The 20425-nt window shown below is 35.0% G+C and overlaps 4 protein-coding genes across 6 annotated transcripts in view; 2 read left to right on the top strand and 2 right to left on the bottom strand.

Annotated features, from left to right (window-relative positions):
- Positions 1-108: 108 nt before the first annotated feature.
- On the top strand, positions 109-783 carry Polr2F (RNA polymerase II subunit RpII18). Its single transcript, XM_070107476.1, has 2 exons — positions 109-251; positions 366-783. The coding sequence occupies exons 1-2, from the start codon at positions 223-225 to the stop codon at positions 730-732; spliced, it is 396 nt and encodes a 131-aa protein (XP_069963577.1). The 5' UTR covers positions 109-222; the 3' UTR covers positions 733-783.
- On the bottom strand, positions 141-2953 carry hd (humpty dumpty). The gene is made up of 4 exons (XM_014236988.3): positions 2763-2953; positions 2542-2696; positions 1660-2483; positions 141-1599 (listed from the first exon to the last, which is right to left on the bottom strand). Exons 1-4 carry the CDS (start codon positions 2811-2813, stop codon positions 875-877), a joined length of 1755 nt encoding a protein of 584 aa, XP_014092463.2. The 5' UTR covers positions 2814-2953; the 3' UTR covers positions 141-874.
- Positions 2954-4774: 1821 nt separating this feature from the next.
- On the top strand, positions 4775-6269 carry 7B2 (Secretogranin_V domain-containing protein 7B2). The gene is made up of 2 exons (XM_036373443.2): positions 4775-4890; positions 4985-6269. The coding sequence occupies exons 1-2, from the start codon at positions 4824-4826 to the stop codon at positions 5740-5742; spliced, it is 825 nt and encodes a 274-aa protein (XP_036229336.2). The 5' UTR covers positions 4775-4823; the 3' UTR covers positions 5743-6269.
- Positions 6270-7137: 868 nt separating this feature from the next.
- The window catches only part of kkv (hyaluronan synthase-like protein kkv), a 39831-nt gene continuing 26543 nt past the window's right edge, over positions 7138-20425 (bottom strand). For 2 of the 3 annotated variants that reach the window (XM_070107461.1, XM_070107460.1), the window contains exons 5-12: positions 20137-20407; positions 18153-20077; positions 17759-17935; positions 14071-14271; positions 13776-13986; positions 13563-13714; positions 10329-10430; positions 7138-10248 (exon numbers count right to left, since the gene is read on the bottom strand). In XM_070107461.1, the coding sequence (XP_069963562.1) occupies positions 10096-10248; positions 10329-10430; positions 13563-13714; positions 13776-13986; positions 14071-14271; positions 17759-17935; positions 18153-20077; positions 20137-20407 (3192 nt within the window). In that variant the 3' untranslated portion in view covers positions 7138-10095. Of the gene's footprint in view, positions 10249-10328; positions 10431-13562; positions 13715-13775; positions 13987-14070; positions 14272-17097; positions 17275-17758; positions 17936-18152; positions 20078-20136; positions 20408-20425 lie in introns of all 3 variants that reach the window. The other variant, XM_036373429.2, reaches the window with a different exon arrangement.

The following is a 20425-nucleotide window of genomic DNA, read 5'->3' as shown; positions in this document are numbered from 1 at the left end:
ATTTGCTTATTTTAAGTATGCATATTTCTTGTTTGCTATAAATATTTACAACATAGCAATTAATGCGGTGGCAACATGTACACAAAATCGAACAGAGCTACAAACTGACAGCTATTTGTGCCAGAATAAAAACACATCGCTTTTTGTGCACGCCGCAGAAAAATTTTCAATTGCATTTGTGTTTTTATTATTATTAAATTTACTATTCATTTTTAACTCAACATGGAGGATGGAGATTACGATAATGATGAGTAAGTATAAAACCTTCACAAAAATACCTTAATTTTAGAGACATCCAAATGGAGCCACGTTTCGGTCAAGCACTTGTAGAACTTTACAGAATTTTAATAATATTTTTTTTTTAGTGTCGGTGGTGATGAGTTCGATGATGTTGACGAAGAGGACAACATTGATGATATTAATCAGGAAGAGGAGGCCGATAATATAGAAATTATAGCGCAAGGCAGTGGAGGAGGTGGTGTACCTAAATCAAAACGTATTACCACCAAATACATGACGAAATACGAACGCGCGCGTGTATTGGGTACGCGTGCGCTACAAATTGCTATGTGTGCACCTATAATGGTTGAATTGGAAGGTGAAACCGATCCACTACAGATTGCTATGAAAGAATTAAAGCAGAAAAAAATACCAATTATTATAAGACGTTTCCTACCAGATCACTCATATGAGGATTGGAGTATAGATGAATTAATTATAGTGGATCATTAAGTTGTAATTTTAAAGTGTAGATTTTATTAAAAAGAATTTTTTTGAAAATAATTTTTTTTTTATTTGTTGCCATATGATCTACGAGTATGTGTTGTAGTGAAAATGTTTTATTTGTATAGTTCTTGGAACAAATTCACACTTGTCAACTCCATGCGTAGCCGTATTCCTTATCGTAACAAACACGTTCTAAAAGTGTAACAGCATTTTGTCCGGTACGGCACATGCACTCCACAACACTTGGTATCAGACCACAGTCTGATAAGTTTTCTTGCCCAAAAACCTGCCCTGCCGCTTCATCATCGGTTGTTTTAGATTGTTCTTGTGTATCTGCTACAGCTACGGGCTTCTCCAGTAAACATTGTGTTGCTTTACTAAACGCCAGCGTATTATTGTTAGTGGCAAGCGTTGCGCTAAATGTATCTTTACTTTCGCCAAGTAAACTGCAGGCGTATGGCAGGAAGGATGGTAATACCACACCTTTCACTTCAATACTATTGTAGTCAACACCATCCATACGCACTTTACTGGATCGCGTTGCCAATTGTTGCATCGTAGCTTTTGGGAATGCCACTGGTGCTAATAGGGTGGGTGGAATGCCTGCGAGTTTACCCACATTAGAAATTGTACTTTTCGCATTAAGTAGAAAACTAAAAAATCCTTGACATTCTACACCTTCAATGAGCAATAGTGAGTTCTCGCTGAAATCATCGGACATTTCCTGCACGTTCAGCTTGCGCGCATGCTCGGTTTGAATTCTTCGTAAATCTTTATCGTTAACTTCTAAATTTTCCAAAAAATTATCAGTATCTTCCTCGTCTTCCTCAGCTAGCAATTCGTTGGAAGTGTCAGCGGGGCGGCCAATATTACCTGCCAGTAGGGTTCGTTTAATAAAAAAGAAAATAAATAAATATAATATTACTTTAAAACCTTCAATTGCTGCATCGGCGCTGTTACTCTCTTCTGTGAAGTTACCATCATCAGACTTATTTAAAGAGCTATCTTTTTTCAGTGGCATTGAGTATTCTATACCCTCTTGGCGTAAAGCGCTACGCACACCGCGTGTGCTAGGGGACATAAGAGCATGCGTTTCCACACAGCCACCAGTGCCAGCTGCACGAAAAAGCACTGTAAAAGTGTTTGCACACAGATAAAAATAAGGGCACTGTCGTGCGCGCAGAAGTTGAAATAATCCTCTAAAACTATAGTCCCAATCGTCTGCTAAAGATTTGCGTTCACGTTCGCCAAGCACTATACCGTTATTAGTTTTAGCATTACGAGGAAATAATGTCATCCAAGGGAGGTAAGGATGTTGCCAATAATAACTGGCCTGATTGAAACGCGTGGCAGGAGAAATATCTAAACCGCATTGCGCATTCTGTGAATCAATGCACCGCACGAAACTAGTCAAACCGCTAGCCAATTGACTTGTTTTTAGTGTAGTTGTTGGCAGTTCACTGCGACAAAATAGGCGCACACGTGTTTTAATACTCCAATCCATTGGTAGATGCTTAGTTAACTTTTGTTCCTCTAAAACAGCTTCGTCATCTTCGTTCACCGCAGTGCCGTGAAGCATAGCAGCAAATGATTTCGGATCGAATGGTTGCAGTGTCAACTTGGCTGGTGGGGGACGTGTGGGTGTTTCGCGCACAAATGAATCTTTCTGTGGCGGCGGTGTGTTGACAAAAGCAAGGAGCGTGTCATCTTCAATGAGCGGCGTGTCGTCGGTTCGTGTACGCTTCGTCTCAGATTTTCTAAATACATATGCCCAAATGAAAATAATATTTATAATAAGGTGAATTATACTCTTACATTGCAAAAGGATTCTTTCGCTTTTGCGCTATTTTTGCCTCCAACAAGCGCTCTTTATCGAGACCGCATTTCTCTGCACTTGGCAAATTTCTATTTTGATTTATACGTGCAGCCAGCTGCTTTTTCTTTTGCTTCAATCGATGCAATTTTATGAGCTAAAAACGGAATGAAGTCAACAAACATGCATTATTTCGGAAAATCATAAAAATGCATCTCCCTACCTCATCTGGATGCTTCCAGTTTTGTTGATTGCACGGTTTTGTTGTTGACATTTTGTTAAATAATTACGATTAATATGTATACAATAAACATTAATTATAAATACTATAGCTCGCGTTCTAATTTGAGAATTTCTTAAAACGACGCGCGCGTAATTTTACACAAACTTGATTTTCTATTGTTTTTCTAGCTGATTGCTATCAGCTGTTTGTATCAGTAAGCGTTGCCAATAGATGGAAATTAGAATTTATAGGAAGCAACAATTGATATGTGCTTAGTATATTTTTAGTGATTTATTGGTTTTACAGTGGAATTTTTCAATAAAGACCACATTTTTTATACACAAAAAGGCCAACTTGAGTTTTAAAGAAGAAATATTTGATATAGAGCTTGTTGTTTCAGCCCAAACCGTTAGAGCTTGACTATCTACAGTTTAAGGAAAGACGTTACTTAAATCAGTTTTTTTTCGATTTCTGCTAAGAATAATATAAAAAGATATACCTACAGCATTAAAGTTAGTTATATTCTCTGCTTACACTAATTTGCAATATCTCATAATTAACTATTTATTCTAGCATTTACCTATTATATTATTACCTCTGCGCACAGATATACGAACAGCTAGTGACGTAATGAAATAAATTCCTTTAGTATATATTCTACATATACTTTTATATATATATATATATTTATATCTATTGACAACAAAAACAACTGCACCGCACAGCGTTTGCCATTATAGCAACAGCAAACGCCAATACACATATGTACCTATGCAATCTATGCACAGGCAACAACCATTGCTGTTCAAAATAAATGGGGAGATTAGCATAAATTCGGGCGACATGGAATTTGTTTTATAGCTCACGCGCGACGCTGCAATGCTATTTAGTGATATTGTTCTTTTTGAGACCCGACCGAGTTTCTAAGTTTATAGTTTTGTTTTTAATCTACAAAACGAGGCTTCCAAAGTTTATTTTATACGTCTCTGAAGGGCTGACAGTTAGTGAGTGGTAGTTTCTTCCTGACGGAGGTGCATGCGGAGGGTCACAAGCCAAGAATTTCCATGAGGGGTTATATGTATGTACTTGCAAGTAATAAAAACTAGTGTCTTGAGATTGTTTTTTTTTTTGAAGACAAATTTTATTTAATAAAAAAATAAAAATACAGAATTTCATGTACTTCAATAATCGATGAAAATTTTGGATTCCCTTAATCCAGTAGCCGATTTTCAAATTGAATTTTGACAAAACGGTGACTCTTCAAAAAGTCGTGTTTTGTGTAAAAATTTACACTTCAGAGTGGCTTCAAAATCGAAATTGTTATTAAAAATCGAATTCGTTTATCATTATCTGACAAAATATATTTTAGAAGGTCGGGTGGAATTTTCAAGTTGATCAGTTCAGCCATTTCGGAGAAATTTTCTCACCGACTCTGAAAAGAACGTTTCGGGAAAAACACGTTTAAAGTATTGGGCGCCGACTGCAGTATGTTAAAATTTTATACGCTCATATTTTCGAAACTATTTGCGGATAAAATGTTCGAAGAACATTTTCAAATATATGCACAATCCCTGTATATACAATATTAGCACAAAAAAAAATTTTTTTTTAATTCAAAAATGATTATTTATAAAAGCTTCTAAATTTTTATGAGAAATGAAGTTTTCAAGTATTTTTGAAGTTAGATATGTATATACAAATTTGATCAAAATTTTATTTAATTAGTATTAATTTATTTTTTACAGAGAGGTTTCAAGGGAAGTCAAAAAATTTATATACAATTTTAATCACTACTGCTGACAATACGGGTTCAGAAACCATCAATAAAAGAAATAAAATTACCTTTTTTTATTGTTTTTTTTTTTTGTAAAATGACGAAAAAAAGGAAATACAATTAAAAACCTATAAAAACCCGTTATTCTTGAAAATAATACTGCCCAGTGAGCTGTACGCCGGGTATAAAACAACCACGAGCTTTGCCGAGTTGTGCAGCGCTGCCACCGTGGAAAATCGATAAATTGTCGAACGTCACTACATAGTATATGTAGATACTTAAAGTAAATGAGTGATTTAAAACGGAAAAACACGCAGTGGCCTAGCATTAACAATATGGCTGCTCAACGTAACGGTAAGATTGATATTAATATGCAGTCATTGGAGATAAATATTTTTAAACTTAAATTGTGACAATTTGTAACACCAAAATTGTTGTCTACTTTTAGGCGCCGTTTGTTTTGTGCTCTACGCCACACTCTTGTTTGGCAGTCAACCAAATGTCGCCGCTTTCAACTCCATGCCCAAGGAGAATATTTTCGCCGATGTGCTGCTCACCGAGCTGCTAAATCGCATGGACAAAGAAATCGATCCGATGCAAAATTATTTCGATTTGCTTGGTGATGTGCCGAAAAGTGTTGATCTGGTGTCGCGCTCTTCGAAGAACAACCACAATGGGCCGGATGAGTACGAGTACCGTGGCATGTACGGTTCGCATCCATCCATACGCGACCAAGAGTACATGCAGCATAGTTCCTTATGGGGACATCAGTACATAAATGGCGGTATGGGTGAGATGCCCAATCGTTTCCCAGCCATCAAGACCGATGCTACATTGCCGGCCTACTGCAATCCACCGAATCCCTGTCCCTATGGCTATGAGGAGAGTCAAGGTTGCATATCGGATTTTGAGAATACCGCTATTTTCAGTCGCGAATTTCAAGCAGCACAGGACTGCACCTGCGACAACGAGCATATGTTCGATTGCGCTGGTCAAGACAGCAATGCCAGCGCCAATGAAATGACCTCGACCATGGAGAAGTTCTTGATGCATCAATTTCAGAATGAAAACGGTTTGGACAATCCAAATGCCGTGGTAAAGAAATTTTATGGCTTTGCAACAGGTCATGGCGGTCCCAATAATCCCTTCTTGCAGGGTGAGAAGCTGCCCATAGCCGCCAAAAAGGGTGATCATATCAGCGCTTAAGCGGGTCGCATGTTATTGGTATAATTGTTAATAGATGTTGTCATTAGTTGCAAATACTTAACCAAGCACACATTTAAATATGGTATATATGTACGTATGTATGTAAAGGAATATATTTGTGTTGTCAGAAAATATCATGCTATACATACAAAATTTACTATGACGAGTGGCTATGTCATTTTTGAAGCATCTAAATGTTGAAAACCTGAATTATAAAAATATGCGAATATGAAAAGTTCGCATCGCTGCCCTCAAGTTAAAATATTTAATCTTTAGTTGCTAGAAAATGATTTCCGACTTTGTTTAAATGTCAAATTGTTTACATGTGGCGGGCATATTAAGGCATATAAAAGACACAACTGTAATAATCAATCTCTCTTATTTGCTGAGCATTACTTTAGTCTAATTGTTAAAACAAAATTTGTATTAACTGTAACTAAAATTCTTATCGGTATTATAAATATATATGTAAACATCCAATATATGTATCAGTAAATAAAATAATACAAAAAAAAGATTAATAAAAATTGCCGAAGCTTTTTTCTTTAAGGGGGTATTCTAGTCTAGTATCATGAATTTCAATTAATTTTTGAAGTGTCGTAAAATAAAGGCAATCAATGTTTTTTGCTCAATTTTTTTTATAATTATTTATTAACATTATAAAAATACAAGAAAAATTCAAAAATTAAAAAAAAAGTTAAACATATCAAAAATTAGTAGCTGATAGTAGGGTATATCGAAAAATTGGCACCACGATTTCAACCCTGCCAGCAATCTGAAAAAAAAAATTTATCTAGAATAATGTCGCAATGAAAAAAAAAACATTTTTTAAATCACATTTTTTTACTGTTTCAAATTTAAAAAAAATAGTAAAAATTGAAATTTGGGGATATGGATAGTTCTAGACATAGATAAGTCTCTAAAGCTTTCAGGTAAATCGGTGGAGTAGAACCTGCGAAATCGTGCGTATCCTTTTGAAAAAGACGGTTTCGAGGAAAACGCTTTTAAAGCTTCACGAACTGGCGGAAACGATTTGGATGCCGGGTCAGCAAAATACTTATATCTCCGCAAAACATTAGAAATCCTCTTACCTCCTCTAATCCTCTAGACATGTTCTTGAATGGTTAAACTTTGAATAAAAAAATCGATTTTTTTCTACACTAGAATACTGGTTTAATAAAGTACATAAAATCAGAAGAAGAACATTTACGTTGTAAAGGCAGTCCTGTCTTTCAAGTAGTTCCATTAACTTCAGACTTGTTTTGTCTGCGTTTCTCAAATTTTTATTCTAGCTTCCATTCTTCACAGTTGAAAATACTTCAAAAATGAATAATATGTGTCAAGTGTCAAGGACCCCCGCCACCTCCACTAATAATATTATACTAAAAAAATCAATTTCAATTTTTTTTAATTGTTTGATAATGTTTTATTCTAATTTCATATAAATTACAAATCTTTTAGAGTATCATATGATAATGAATTTCATATACAAATAGCTAAGCACATACAAGAAATACATATGTATATGCTAGAAAAATATTACAACTGAATGTAAATTTGTTTCGCATAACTTATGTAATTTCAAACTAAATGATAAAATGAGTATTATCCATGATTCACACACTGGTACAGGTATTGCTGTCCTTTGACCTCGACATACATATAAAACTTTGTACATACAAGGTATATACCGTTAAATGTAGCCAAAGGCAATAACAACAATTTTTAACACATAAAGAAAATTTCAAAAAATTAATTAAAAAAATAAAAATTTCAAAAGTATTTATATAATATTTCAAATGAAAGAAAAAAGATTAACAACCTTCAAAAAAAAAAATAAAAAGCAATAATATAAATTAAAAATTAAAAAAAATAAATTAAAAAAATTTTAAGTTCTAAATTATATTAAACAAGAAAAAATGTTAACTTCGGTTGCACCGAAGCTATAATACCCTTCACAAATAAAAAAGGTTCCTTACAAGAACCTGATTCCGATTGTTCAATTTGTATGGCAGCTATATGCTATAGTGGTCCAATAACGGCCGTTCTGACAAATGAGCAGCTTCTTAGTGAGGAAAGAACAGGTGCTTAAAAACTGTGAGACTAGTTTGTATATATACAGACGGACAGACAGGCGGATATGGCTAAATCAATTCAGCTCATCATGCTGATCATTTATGTATATATTTAGTAGGGTTTTCTTCTGGGTGTTAGAAACTTCGTGGCAAACTTAATATACAATGTTCAGGGTATACAAATTAAAATTAATTTAATTTAAAAAAATAACAAGCTTCAAAAAAAAACTTAAATTAAATGTAGATTAAAAACATTTCAAAAAAATAAATGAAAACTACATATTAATAAATTAAAAAATTTTAATTTAGAAATTATCAAAAAAAATTAAAATATATGCTATACTAATTTATTCGTTAAACTTCTATATACTTCTAATTTACATAACGGTTGGTGTACTAACTGTTTGGCAGACAGTATGCACCAACTATTCACTAAGTAAATTGAGCGAAATATTTGATTTATATTGATCAACAAGTCTCTCGCATGGTCGGGCAGTGTGATTAGCTAAAAAAATATTCGTTGTCATATTTACAAAACACTAAAGTGTCTATATTATTATATAATTAGTTAAAACTGATTTTATATACCTGCATATATATTAGGATTTACGTTATTTCTTAAGTTGACTGTTGTTTTGAAGTTTCCGGTTTTGCCCCAAAAATAAGGATCCAACGAAAGAAACACTTTATTTTTAATTTAATCCGTGCCTAAATCACATTTCTTTTCCTATATTCCTATGACATGTATATAACATGTAATTTTTTGATATTTTGCGTTAAGTAAGTAAGTCTACAACTTTGAAAAAGTTATATTCTAATACGAAATCTCCCACTTTATAAAAAAGATTTAATTGATTCTTTCCATAAAAACATTTTTTTCTAAGTTATACGCAGTTAAAGTTATACGTCAAATGTACTTACTTGTAGTATTAATACAAGTGGCTTTTAAATGTTGTGTTGCTCATACGACATGGGGTACGTATGAACACAGTACATTTTAGGCATAACTTTAACTAAGTATAACTTTTAAAGAAAAGTTTTTATGAAAAAGATTATGAGAATTTTTTTGTAGAGTGGATTTTGTATTATAATATCATTATTTTAAAGTTTTAGTTTTATTGCTCTGGATATAAAAAATTTATTGCAAAATATGAGAGAAGTAAAATGATTTGGCACGATTTAAATTAAAAATAAAGAGCTTGTTTATCTTGGATCCTTTTTTTAGGGCAAAAACTGAAGGTTGAGGGGCCGTTTGTAAAAAAACACTAGTTAGAAAATAACGGACACCCTAATATATATAACATATACTTGTATGTATGTATAATAATCATTATTTTAGCTTAAGAAACTAGTTTAAAGTTGGAAGCAGTTGCTAAATAAAAAAAAAAATGTATTTATAGTTGTGGCAGTTGTGGTTATGAACTTTAAAAAATCTGCAGAAGAATACGAGTACCAACAGTGCCTTCTCGATTATCGCGACTTTATGCTTTATGAGCTTTTTAGGCGTCTTAAAGTGCTTTAAGTTAATTTTGAGGGTCGGCAATGTAGAGACGACTGCTGAAGAAACCTAATTTAACAGGAAGTGTAACTTTGTTCAACCATAATCGAACTTGTAACGAAACAGTATCGTACGAGTTTACTATAAGAAGTCGTTCGCTGGTTTTGAAAATTGAATGAAGCAAAATCTTTTCTGCTAATTTTTAAAATAGTATTACCGTTACTGGTTGTGTAGTGTGGGTTACTTTAGATTTTTCAGAAAATGAACTGCTCTCATATGCATTTATAATTGTTATTACTTGTGACTTTGTGTGCTTTTCATATTAATTTCGAAATTAACAAAAAAAAAAGAACAAAAACCGTGCATCAAATTTAATTAAATAGTAAAAAAATATTTTTCAAGGTATAATTCAGCACACACATTTTTTTAAAGCTTTAAGAAAGTAAAAAGTTAAGCCCACCTTTTTACTTTTTAATAGTCGCGTTTAACCGTAAAGCACTGTTATACTTGTACAATTTGTGACAGTGTTTGTAGCTTAATTAATTTATATATGTAGTGGTTTTTGTAATTGTTAATATATAGTATTTCGAGACAAAACTACGGTCATCTTCCAGTACAAAAGACATGAACATATCAACGCTTCGTCGTGTTTTTTATAGGACGACAGCGTGCTTACAATTCTAATACTATTAACTAAAAAAGTCCTTAGTTTTTTTTCTTCAAATCATCAACAACAATAAAATTGATATCAGGCTGGCAAGTGGATTTGAGTGACGCCTTCTACAAACGTCCTGTATTGCTGCTATTCTGTCCCCATGACACTTGTTGATTGGGATTACGCGCAGTCAGTCGCAGCGAGTTGCGGTCGTCATCTTCGAGTACATGTTCGTAGCCTTGATTAATGGTGCCGCCACCGTTTGAACCGTAGATTTGCTGTGTGTATATAAAAAAAAATAATTGATTTGAGATTGAAAAAGCGCAAATATAAATCTGTGGGTTGTTATGTAGTTTACCTCGCTTGGTCCGCCGTTGGCGTTAAATACATCCTTGATGCTAATGCCCGCATTTGAGATACGTCCACTGCGCTGATTGGGTATTACGCCGTTGTTGTTCAGCTGAAATGTTGAGAGGTCGCACAATTAATTGGTACTTCATAAAAGACTTAAGAATTTTTCTTAATTCACAGAAAGTAGCTTTGGCGAATGACAACTGAGGAACTAATAAACCACTTATAAGTTTCCCTACTACCCTAAGTAGTGACTTTGAAAACAACTAGTATTTAATTAGTAATAGCTTAGAATAACCTAATTAGGGTTCACGACCATTAAATATTTTAGTTTATTACTCGCAAAATAAATGATTAGATATTGTGGTAGACGAGACTACAATATATCGAGACTTAGCTGCAACAAACAAAGTATATGGCCTTTGTATAAGATTTTCTAGAAATGCCCTTAAATAATAACCATATATTGTATATAAGTACTGCTTTTTACGGCCAAGAGGTCGTCAAATGTTGTTATTGTGGTATCGAAAAACATTCCCCAAATATTTTTTTCATTTTGTTTCGGTTAGTTGAACCAAACATTTATGGTTTTATACTGTCCGATCCTTAGCTGAGTCATTTGGATTGAAATTGGTTACTAATGTCCAGTTATTGACGTGCAGTATTGATGAGTTTACCAAATGAGGCAATCTTAAACTGCTTGAAAAAGTATTTTGACTGTGCATATTATTAACCTTATCGGAGCATTATTTGTTTTTACTCGTTTCCACCCAAATACTCTTGAGCTCTCTGGCAGAGATCCTTAGCTGAGTCATTTGGATTGAAATTGGTTACTAATGTCCAGTTATTGACGTGCAGTATTGATGAGTTTACCAAATGACGCAATCTTAAACTGCTTGAAAAAGTATTTTGACTGTGCATATTATTAACCTTATCGGAGCATTATTTGTTTTTACTCGTTTCCACCCAAATACTCTTGAGCTCTCTGGCAGAGAGATATTTTTACAATCTCCTTCAGTATAAATTGAAATCCATAAGCCATAGGTCATACGGATTCCATAAGTTCATGCATTATATGGAACAAGAGTAATACGACATATATTTTAGACTCTGGACAATTATGTGACACTTTACAGATTCTGAAGATAATATTGAGCATAATGTCGGCTTGAATAAGGAAAATCATTATATGTAGTACATATATGTGGGCTGGGGTAGTTCGTGTACCAATTCCATACATATTCGTTTAAGACTAAAGTATATTTCCTAAGATATCTCACATATTGACCGATATATACGGTAGACAGATAAACAGAAGTTTGAAATTCTTACATTAGGTGTGTGGAAGCTAGGGATGGTACTTCACTCGGTTTTATCCAGCTTAGAAAAAAGATACACTGTTACCACAAAAATATGATACCTTAACTTCATTAATATAACTCATATATTGAACTAAATATGCGGTATATGCATTTTAAAGCAACTGGTAGTTCGAAAATTTTTTCTGCCATATATGTAGGCGTATTACTATCATCAGGAAGAGATTCTCTCGGAATTTTAATAATATATCTCACAGATTGACCGACATTTGCAGGAAAAAGTTAGCCATTCAGTATCTGTATATGTAACTAGACAAAAGAACTCAGCTGAGAGAATTGGTTACCTCTGTAAATGTACTTTAACGTTTCAACCTATTGACCATTCGAGCTGGATATGATGAAGAATTTTCCCAATAAGAAAAATGGAATCAAGAAACTGAGGCGGTTTACAGTAAATGTCTCGAAGGGACGAAGACCAATAGGTTGGTGCGTCAATATTGGCATCTGGTGGGTTTTCTGTAATTATACTCTTGCAATATGTGGCTACAGAATATAACCGCCTAAAACTAATCGGGATAGATATAGAGTTATATATACCATATATAAATGATTAGCATGACGCGACAAGTGGAAATCCGAATTTCGGTTACATGTGTTGCTTGGCAATAAAGTAAGGACAAGTTTGTAGATGGGCGTAATCGATGCCACGCCCACAAAACGTAATTAAACGAAAATATATCTAGTGCCATAACCAAGCATAGTGGTAAGAGGCACCTGTGGGATAAAAATTTTGAATAAATGTACATTTAATGTACATTTCGCCTAAACCCCTTAAGGTACAACAGTAAAATTCTCTCAAGACAATTCGATTAAGCCCCTCTACCGACATTGTAAAAATTTATGAAATCAGGTGATCACCCCGCCCACTCCGCATATAACGGTTATGTTGAAAACTACTAAAAGTATAAATAAATACGCCAGAGACATAAAATTATACACCTAGGATGATACAAGAGGACTTTATAAGAGCTGGGGTCAAAATTGGATGATGGGTGTGGCACCGCCCACATTTCGGTAAGAACCAATATATCTGTCGACTCGACCGATGTCGACCAAATTTGGTATGTAATATTACCTTCACATTCCTATGTTTCAGTGCGAAAATGGGCGACATCGGACTACAACCACGCCTACTTCCCATGTAACACAATTTGAAATTCCATCTGGTTCTTTCACTTTCGAGGATGTAAATCAAGCATCAATGAATGTATTGGGATAAAACTTATCACGAATAGTGGTTTTGAGTTGCGCCACCTTATGACCAAAAATTGTCTGAATCGTACTAAAGCTATTCAAGCCGCCAGATACCGAATATGTGGACCTCAGTTCCTACATTTAACATTTGATCGAAAATATCGGTCAATACGAGTATGCCAGATAGATTATATAAATTCGAAGATAATTCTTTTCTGATATTAATATGTTATATGTCAAAAATGGGTTGTATCGGGTCAATAATTCTTTTAGCTTTAGATTTTCGAACTATCGGCTGACATATATCGGCAAATAAGTAAGATACCTTAGCAAAATTGGCTGAACGTATAATATTGGATATACTATAGTTTAATGTCGAAAATATGTGAAATTGGCCACAAATTACCCAAACTACCATTCATGTACCACATATATTGATTTTCGTTGTTCTAACAAACCTTATGCACCTGAAGGTATTTCCCAGGCTTTGATTCTGGCAACTTAGCCCTTCCTTACTATGTTACGATAAGTTCTTAAAAATGCTTACGATTGTCAGATCGAAAGTTGGGTTAAGTCATGTCAATGTTATTTATTTAGTATATTAAACTTAAAGGAGTTAATTGTCTCAGAGTTGATATGCAAGGACTAAATTGTATTTTGTGACCTACCGCTGCTGTCGTTGTTATGCCATACTCGTTCTTTGCGCCGAGTGTTTGCATAGCTGACTTACGTCGTTCCGCCATTACCGAGTTCTTACGCACTTCCAGCGCGCGTATCGTTTCTGCGCGCATTGTCAAGCGGCGCGTGAGTATTGGGGTTGCTGTTTGAAGTATGTGCCATTAGTTTCAATAAATATTTTTGTAAAACAATAAGAGATTTACCTGGATTATTTTCATCCGCTGTTAGTTTGAGGAAACGCTTCTTGAAAGCAACATCCAAGGTGCCGATTTGGCGACGCGGTTGTCGTGCCTTCTCCAGATTTTGTATCGTACGACGACGTGCAATGCGATCGGGCCCACTGCCGGAGTCATTGTCGTAATCACCGTCTATGCCTTGAAGACGTTGCAAGTTCTTGACGATCTCCACTGCGTGCTGCATGTAAGCGGGAAACAGTTAAGAGAGTGTAAAGTGTGAGAATATAAATTTTAGGTGGTTTTTCTTTAGATGAATATGTACCTTGTCTATTAAAGCATCCTGTGAAGTGTCCTCCGACTTCTTCTTGCAGAAATTCAACTCCGTGGAGGCGAGTATATGCGAAATGGTGCCGAAACGATGGAACAACATAGCGCTAAACTGTATGATCAGAATGAGCGCAAAGAAAAACACAAACACTAAGCCGATCGGTTCCAATTGTAGATATTCCTTAGAAATGTGTACCTAAAAGTGGAAAGTGGGTGGCAAAACAAAGAAATCGAGCTTAGTTGCACAGTCATACAAGAAAACCGTGGTAATTTGTAGGTTAGTTACACAAATTAAAATTAAAGTTGTACTATAAGAAAAAAAGTATAATACAATTATAAAAATTCTGCTGTTAACCATTTTTATGTGCAATGTGTGTGATTTTGTTCATCATATGAGTCATTATATGATTGTTTGTTTGGGATGGGTTCGTAAATGTTCGTTTGAGCAATGCAAGGGTTAGCTGTTATGGACAGGTGTCTTGCATACTAAAAGGGTGACCCATGTTTGGTAACGGTTTATGAAATGTATTTATGTATGTGTACGGGTACGAGTATTTATTTGTTGGCAAGTTCATGTCTTAAGTAGTAACGGTTACTGTTGTTTGTGAAGACTTTGTATAGACTGGACGTGGTTGTAGTGGCATTGTTGGTGGTCGTGTTCACGGTAAAAGAGTAAAATGTTCAGTTTGTGGGAGTTATGCGAAATCCAACATTGTGCTGGCTTTGTCTAAACATTTATCCTTAAAAATTCGCTCGAAAATCGAGAACGGAATAGTTTTGCATTATAGTTACGAAGATTTTTTTTTGGATTTTTTTGCTACACAAAACATAAATTTTATAAGGATACGAGTATTAAATACTACAAAAATTATAAGCTAATTTAATGAAAGCTTGCAGGTTTAATAAATAAGTGCAATTTAGAATAAGTGCTTTCTAATTTTTTATTTCAAAGCAACTTAAAGTGCAAGTTTTTTTTTTTTAATATTGTTAAGACAATTATTGATTTTATTCTATTTGAAATAAGACAATATAAAAGCTAGAGACTTTTAAGATCTGTAAACTCTAACTTCATGATTTACACACCAAGCAGCGGCGCCTCCAAACAACTACAGTAGATTCTTTGTTTCTTAAAAATCGAGAAAAATTTGTTTGAAAAGAAAGTATAAATAATTTGAAGCTAAATATTGAAAATAGAGAAAGAGATAAGAATATATGGCAAGATATTCTGTGTCTTGATAGAGTAAATGTGTATATTTTATACCGAAAATTATACTCATGGACCTTTGTATGATCTTTACGCAGCCATATGGCGTAGAAGAACCTCAAAAAATATAAATTGATGAACTTAGGCTATGAAAAAATCCCACACCCATCATATTCCCCAGATCTGACTCCCAGCGATTGTTCTTTCTTCCCTTAGTTTGCTAGGTTTGCTGATTAGGATCAGAGCTTCAAAGCTACACATTATTGAACCTGTATCCAAATGACGGAGGACAGTTAAAACAAATGCATTGCTCTAGATGGAAGTTATGTCGTTCCTTCATTATTAGGTGCAAGATTTTGCAGCCCATTTGGTAGTGAGATTATTGAAACAAGATCAAGATTTCAAGTGCTTTTCTGCTAAATTTCTGAGATGGTGAGGAGTTTCAAATATTTTAATACTGTTAAAGGTCTAGAGAGGTTCAGTACACATAATATGTGCCGCCAAAAAACTGATGTAGACCTTATCTCATAGCATAAATCTAGGGTTTCAGCCTTTCTTATTAAAGTTACCATAGCCATAATTACTCAGAAAAGAAACGATGTAGCTTTTTAATACTTAAGTTCATAGACAAAAATTACTTGGCAAATAATGTATTGTAAAGTAATGCATAAATCGGTAGGAATTGCTTCCTCATTAAAACCCATAAAGTATTGAGAAGAACTGCGGATCGGGAGACGAAGCAATATAGGTGGATTAAGTTGAGGAGAGTTCAAGGCCACTGTTTAAAACTCAATTGGATAGTGCGGAGACTTACTAATCGTAAGTAGTAGTAAGTGTAGTATCTTTTAGATATCTATAGATCCAAACTGACCACAAGCGCTAAACGAAATGCTGGAAAAAATTTTGTATTGATAAGATAGAATATCTAATAGACAATTCATACTACTAAAATCAGCATGACCGATTTCATTCAGCACTTACGAGTGATTTTCTGCGATGATATATAGAATATTTTCTGATTTACATACAAATATAATAAATACAAAGCAAGCACAAAGTGAATAACATCGTGAGCGTTTAAATAGGTGAAGTCTTGAGGCATATTTTTATATAAATTAAGTTAAAGCGTGCAACCATTCTCTAAGCAATCAAGTAATAAATAAATAACTTATGTGTTAACAATATTTTATTTGTATATGTACAAAATATATTATATAACCACACCCAAAATAATAAAAAAATTATATAATGTATATTATTTATACTTGGGTTTTAGGTGATGGAAACATTAAAACAACACTGACAATAACGGAATTTCGATTATTTGACAGTATGCGTGAACTGTCAAGTATATAACATATAATTAGATTTTACAAGAGATCCAGAAACCGCTTTTCTATTTATAGCTTTGGAAATATGTCTTTTGGTTTGTGAGTCAATTTTGAACGCGAAAGGAAGTTTTTAAACATTGTTAAACACAAAGAAAAAACTAAAAAGTCAAAAATAAAAATTTTAAAAATTAAAAAGGAATAGAGCAGTTACTATGAGGGAAAGGGGTGTATACAAGTTTTATTATTTTTAGTTCTGCTTTTATTAATTTTGCCCAAATGTAGGAGATTTTTGTTATTCATAATTTTTACAATTTATTTAGGTTATAAACCATTTTTTATATACGAATATATACATATATGTATGTAATTATGTATATAAAGAGTTAAAACGGAAAAATGTACAGCAAAACCATGACAACAGTTAGAAGAAAGTGTGTGTGAACAACAAAGAGTTTCATTGACTTTGAGAAATACAACAGATAAAAACCTCTGATGTCTCTTCAATATACGTTATATTTGTCTTGACGCCCAGTGGCCAGACAACGTGCAATTTATCCTTGTTCAGCTGAAGCAAGAACACAATCAAGACGAACAAGGCGTTGGCCATGAAAAATGCGAAGACGGACTTGTTCCTCAAATCAATGAGATCGGCTGCGATGCGTGCCTGTTTGTTGTTGTTGTATTTTGTTTTGATTTCAATTTAGTTTAATAATAACAATAATTTGTTTTAACATTCATCAGCGATATTTTTTCGTTTGTGACATTTGGTTTGTTTGGTTATGAGATTAAGCCATTATTGCGTACGATTAAGTCAGTTTCGGTTTTTGTTTTGGTTTTGTTTCGTTGAACGCATCACCGCACAAAGCATTTGCACATTTTATGATTTATTTGAGTGTTTGTTTTTTTTATTTTTTATAAAATTTTTAATTTCCATTTTAAAAGATAGTTGATTTTTTAATGTTTAAATATAAGAAGAGGAGAAAAGAAAAAAGAAATATGTTAGTAAAATGTTCAATTGGGGATTTCTTTCACGATGACGTCAAACGTCGATTATTTTTATTTTGACCTTTTATGAAAATTTGTGTGTGCGTTACAGTTCCCAGTGTCATTTGACGTCACGTGCATGAAATCCCCTTGCCGAAATTTACCTCTTGTGTGGATTCGTCGTAGGTTATGTTTGTGCGTACACCAAAAGGCCATTTCACGTGTATGTTGTCCTTGTTCAATTGCAACAAGAACACAATTAAAACGAATAGCGCATTACACATGAAAAAGGCAAACACGGAGGAATCGCGCAACTCTTTAAGATCTTTAGCAATTCTCGCCTAAAAAATTCATGCACATTATTAATTGAAATATGAGAATCATTAAAAACAATAGGGAAATGCGAAAATTGTTATAGCTGAGCACATCCGCTAGCGTACAACGCTGGCGAAATAATTCACGAAAACTTTGGTGTACGATTTTTGTATTAATCCACCTTGTAAATGCATTTGCGTTCAGCGGAAGTGTGGACGCAAATGAAAAGAACCACAAAATTACCTGTTCCACCGGATCATTATCGATAGGGAATAGATATTTGTCGATTAGGTCTTTCCAGAACTGAATTTCCGTGCTTGACAGGAAGTCAACCTCTCCCTTACGCAAATCTTGGTCCTCAATCCAGAATGGATTTGTCAGAAAATCACGTTCTTGACGTGGTTCTGCCGAAGTGTCTGAATCTGATACCTCCGAATCATCACCAGACTTTTCGGCAACCGAAGACAACAAATGATGATCCTTTGAGCCGCTAGATGTAGTACGTCTGCGTCCATGACGTGAATGACCATGTGGATCTAAAGTGTGCTCCAAAGCTTCCAACCTCGTCTTGATGGTGTTTAAAGATTCAGCAATTGCAGTGAGTTGTGCTTTATCTTCCGATGTTTTGCCATGCGTACAGAGTATACAGCGGAATAAACCAGCTAATGAGAATTCAATGGAACCCTCCTCATCTCCATTATCGCCAATGCCACTTTGCAAGAAACTCAGCATGCTTTTTTGCTTTACACGCTTGGTAGCTTCTTCGGCTGCTTTTTTTTCCGCTTCTATTTCCTTCTTCGTCTTTTTAGCGACCACTTCACGCGTGCCCCAAGAGACGACATTCAGATTGATGATCGAATACAGAATGAGCAAGAGGTACATAGATGGTATGGAAAGCAAATAGATGAGACCTGCAGAAATGCACCAAAACTCTTGCGGATGCAAACACGCCGCTATCCAAAATGAACCCGTCATAGCAATCAAGAATATAGCGGATGGTGAACCGATACCGTCCTCACCCAATTGCAAAGCCGTACCCACGATTACCGCCATCATGATGAGTGCATACGCCGTGGATAGCACCTGTGCTACAAATAGTTGTATATTCGATTTACAAGTGAAACAGACTAACATGAAGAGTAAAATCGGCACGATATTGTAGTGGAAGGAGGTCCAATTGTCTATGCGGAAAGCGGCTACGAAAGCACCCACCAACATAAGGAAAATCGTGCCAGGTCCAAGAATGGTGCCGCCAATTAACATCATTTGGTAGAAGATATAGAGCAGCGAAATGTTGTCGTTAATCTTTATAGTACGTTTGGCGTCACCCAGCAGATCCATAATGTTCGCGATGGTAGAAGGCACCCAACGGCGACGCTGATTGTAGAACTCATTGAAACCTTCGGGACAGTGAGTGTACGCATCGGAGGCAGCTGAATATTCGACACGATAACCACGTTGTAGCAATAAAGTACAAAGCCAACGATCTTCACCCTGATCATATTGTACGTAGTGACGAGCTTGATCTGAACGTGTAGTATACTTTTTCATAACATTGTCGTCCATAAGCGCTTTGCCACGAAAAAGTGAGAAGCAACCAGGACTACAAAGCACACAACCGATCATATGTTCGGTGGCCTTTTGCAGCCAATGACCAATAGCGTACTCGAAGAGTTGATACCATACCATAGGACCGGAACCCACAGGATGAATGCGTCCACATGCCGCGCCCAGGTTACGATTCTTCTTCATCAAATCGATCAGTAGCGTTACAGCGTTCGGTTTGAAATCAATATCGCCATCCAATGTTAACAGGTAAGTGTTTTGCGCAATCTCGTCTTTACGATCAGCTGATATTGGCAGCTCAATGAGACGATGACCGAGCAAATAGTACATGTACATAACTTGTGACCAACGTTTACGATGACGTATACGATCCTTATCCTTGAGATGTGTAATGAACTTGGTCTTACCAGGCAGAGTCCACACTAGACGACCCCCATATGGGGTTGGATACTTTTTGGGTGGACGTAAGCGTATGGTGGTCTGATGAATTTCAGAAGCCGCATCATCCATAGTGGCTACAAGCAATTTAACGAAACGATTAACTTGAATGTCGTCATCGCTGTGGTCGGAAATTTCAAAAGCATCATCGAAGAAAGTATGTGCTGAAGCAAAGAGTGGTTAATTAGAAGTTAATAAAACGTTTTAAACTTTAGCTACTCACTCTCGAATTCATAGTAATCCGGATCGACTATGCGCAGATACTTCTGGGCGACACGTCGCGCACACTGGTCCTCGTCCATGCGCATAATACTCTTCAAGAACTCCATCATTTCGTCTTTAGTTTCATGCCACATGGTGGCACACGCATATATTCTGGTAATGTGATCTGAAGACTTAATGCTCGGCTTATTTTGTATAGCTGAACCATCGGTGTGCACAGAAATGGTTTCGTAGTATTCGTCGCCTTTCTCCTTCTCGATTTCCGATAAATCCTGCAGAAGGATAATTAC

This window comes from Bactrocera oleae, chromosome 2 (assembly GCF_042242935.1).
Source record: "Bactrocera oleae isolate idBacOlea1 chromosome 2, idBacOlea1, whole genome shotgun sequence".
NCBI lineage: Eukaryota > Metazoa > Arthropoda > Insecta > Diptera > Tephritidae > Bactrocera > Bactrocera oleae.
The sequence above is the reverse complement of the archived record's forward strand: the minus strand, read 5'-3'. Positions and strand labels throughout refer to the sequence as shown.